Source organism: Sphaeroforma arctica, assembly GCF_001186125.1.
Source record: "Sphaeroforma arctica JP610 unplaced genomic scaffold supercont1.514, whole genome shotgun sequence".
Taxonomy (NCBI): domain Eukaryota; class Ichthyosporea; order Ichthyophonida; genus Sphaeroforma; species Sphaeroforma arctica.
In genome coordinates, this window is record NW_014040044.1 from 4,141 (window position 1) to 7,564 (window position 3,424).

A 3,424-nucleotide genomic window follows, 5' to 3' on the forward strand; every position below is an offset into this window, starting at 1 on the left:
GTGTGTATGTGTGTGTGTGTGTGTGTGTGTGTGTGTGTGCGTGTGTGTGTGTGTGTGTGTGTGTGCGTGTGTGTGTGTATTCTCGCTAATACACGCAACACACACACCTGCAAGCCTTCATAACCTCCTGTGCAGCCAAGCCTCCAATCACGGCATTCATCGGTGCGATATCGCCTGTTGCTTGGTAGGACATGAGCTTCAGCAGCTCTTTGTCATCGGCAGTCACATCGTCTGCGTTGCTATGCACAGCCAACGCAAAGTCCACAAACTCGGTGGCGTCGGCCTCGTTGCGTGGGCGGGGGAGCCTGCCGTGCTCAGTCTTGAACTTCTCTAGAGCCTAAATCCAGTGCATTGGGGAATTTTTAATATATATATCAGATGTATATGAAGGCGTAGTCTGCCGTACTCGGCCTTGAAAAATCTACAGCCTAGATATAGTATGTCAAGGAATATGCAGTATGTATATCAGATATACGCAGGCGTAGTCTGTCATGCTCAACCTTGAATTTCTCCATAGCCTGGATATAGTATATCAAGAGATATGCAGTATGTATATCCGACATATGAAGCCGTAGTCTGCCGTGCTCAGCCTTGAACTTCTCTGAGACTAAATAAAGGTTTACCAGTGGATATTTGATATGCACATCAAGTATATGCAGTCTTAGGATCACCTCCAGGGTATGAATTTTGTCGCGTTCTATAGGTCAGCGACAGATGTAGTTATATATTGGATTATAGACCGTAGGTCTTAAACTTCTCTAGAGCCTGAGTATAGTATGGTATCATGTGGTCGAGGTATTTGAGTGGATGTGCTTGTGTAGGGTATGCCCTGAACAACAATGTACGCAGAACTACATAGCTCATGCTATGAGGTTCTCTCGAGTCTGTATACATTGTAAATCAGGTAAACATGCACATGCATAGAAACTTCTTCAAGTCGGCTGCGTTTAGATTAGATTGAGTTGGATGCAGTGAACAGGGTAAGACACGAATTGAACGTGTATACAAGTCTACACAACAAAACCGTTGAACATCTCTAGAGCCTAAATTTGGCTAAATAAATTGAAAGTCTGTATTTAAAGCTGTGTGCACAACAGCCTGCAGCGTGCACACTGAGGCCGGATACGAAATATCTATGCTCAGACATCAGAAGCTCTAAATTCTATTAGTAGGTAATCAAGAAATGGTTGAGATATATGCGTGTAGAATCATGTTCAGGATGACTGTAGAAGTGTGTAATATGGGGTCAACCATCGATCAAACTATATGAAGGTTTTTGTATCCTACGCCTTGGTCACTTTAGAGCCTGAGGGTAGCAGCGCAAGGTGTGATTGGTATTCGGCTGAGATATACTTTTTGCAACAAAGCCAAATACATGAAGAAAAGTGGACCGGCACTCATGATTGTGTGTCCCTAACTGACTTAAAATGGCAGCAAGCCAGATATAGACCAAAAAGTACTTTGAAACTCAATTTTAGGACCCAACTGACCTGGAAACCGGCGTGAAGAAGAGCGGGGCGTTCCATCTTGCCCCAATCTGTGATGACAAATTCTGGATCGGCCATAGCCTCTCGCAATGACTTAAACGATACAGACGACTGCGATGGAAATAAAATAGACATCTCAAGTGAGAAATGGGACATAGACTGGTTAATTCCGTTTACCCCATACCATATGAGATAACATGCAACTGAGAGGTGGGTGATTGGATGGTATTGTCTATTATCTCACACCAATAGGTATATCAAGTAAGTTGATATTCACGTGAAAAATTGGAGATGGGTAGTGTGTGTGTATATGCAACCAAGGCATACCGGTAGTGTGTGCGTATGAGCAAAACAACCAAAAAAATAAGTAGGTGTGCGTGTAAAGCAACCAAAACATACAGGTAGTGTTTATGATATGCCACCAACAAATACGAGCTATATTTATATACAAGCAACAAATACAGATAAAATTTGAATACGACGCTCTCACACAACAGTATATATGTAACTAGCACATACCCCCTGTTTCTTCTCCAGAGCGATACCTCCACTCTCGTATGCGGAGAAGTAGCGTGTGTCCCCAATAGTGAATGAGTATGGGCCTGTTGAACAAGTCATGAGATTCGATTGTGTAAGTGGTTTGGTTGTAGAACGGCGTACGGAGTGTAAACATTTCAGAATTTAATTTGCACCGATCCAAAACTTCCCGCTGACATTTGTGGATTGTGAAATAATGAATACTAAAAATCGAAACCAAATTAGTTGATTTGTTGAATACCAATACCTAAATTCAAGCTGACATTGGCAACGCATACTCAAACACATATATAAATATCCGACACCTTGATCTTCGAATATACATGCCATACAGATTTGACATGCATTTAACCCCAGTTAACGACATATAGTCATCCATATCCAGCCCGAGCCACGACTTTTGTCTGAGCATGTAACAGTACCGTTCGCCTCTCGAGTGATATGCACTATACACCCTATCTGATATGCATACTACATATACACCTGCAAATCGAACTCTTCCGATGCACGCATATCTTCTCTCGCGCCCATACCTAACACTGTGATCTTTACAGGCTCCATGTCATTCACTTCCGTCATTCCCTTGACCTCTGTAAATGTTACATAGTCGCCCGTATCCAGTCCATGTCGCACCTCGTCTGAGCATGTTACCGTACCGTTCTCCTCCTGACTGATGTGACTAAGGATACAGCTTTTGGCCGCTTCTCCGGTCGTGTCCACCACTTCAAAGTTCTGTCCAAAGTCTACGAAGATGTTTCTGTGTGTGTATGTATGGACATGGGTGAGAGTGAGGCGGGTGTATTGACCACAAAACCCCTAAATCCATTGAATAGTGTGAATGAAGCAGCTATCTGAATACTAAACCCTACCCCAGATATTGTACTATTTAAGTAGCTACGGTCAAATACATTAATACATATGCTGTAAAGAATCAGACCATCGATAAATCCTAACGCGTACTCGGAAAGTTCTGTCCAAATATACATCGAACCCCATCAGAAATACCTACCCGAACAATCCATTGGACCGTGCGGCTATGTAGCGAAGATTCTTGGCGTGTGTCAGGTCGTTGATACGCAAGCGTTCCTCCATAGAACTCTCTGTCACAACAACCACCTGTATAGTGAGAGACGAATACAAAGGTCAGAATTTCGTGTCAAAAGTCGGAAGTATGCTATTTCCAGCTTCTGCCTGATTATCATATGTTGTCCTTTGCGATCAGGTGCTGATTGGCAGTTTCCGTACAGATACAACTTATGTATTTGCTGATTGCGCACTGTAAAGGTTATACACTGTAGCTACATGCCGTTAACTCATTCGACATAGTACAACGAATCTAGGATGTTCTTGAGAGGGGGCTGTGCACAAGCCCATCATACAAGCCTAGAATAGACCCATGT

General features: G+C 43.0%; 1 protein-coding gene across 1 annotated transcript in view; it reads right to left on the minus strand.

The window, feature by feature from the left end:
• Window positions 1-3,116, minus strand: part of SARC_06876 (hypothetical protein) — a gene marked incomplete at both ends in the record, with an annotated part of 7,189 nt that extends 4,073 nt beyond the window's left edge. The window contains 5 exons of the mRNA XM_014299194.1: window positions 125-337; window positions 1,491-1,598; window positions 2,007-2,089; window positions 2,558-2,781; window positions 3,034-3,116. Coding sequence (XP_014154669.1) covers window positions 125-337; window positions 1,491-1,598; window positions 2,007-2,089; window positions 2,558-2,781; window positions 3,034-3,116 — 711 coding nt within the window. The remainder of the gene's footprint in view (window positions 1-124; window positions 338-1,490; window positions 1,599-2,006; window positions 2,090-2,557; window positions 2,782-3,033) is intronic.
• Window positions 3,117-3,424: the final 308 nt, after the last annotated feature.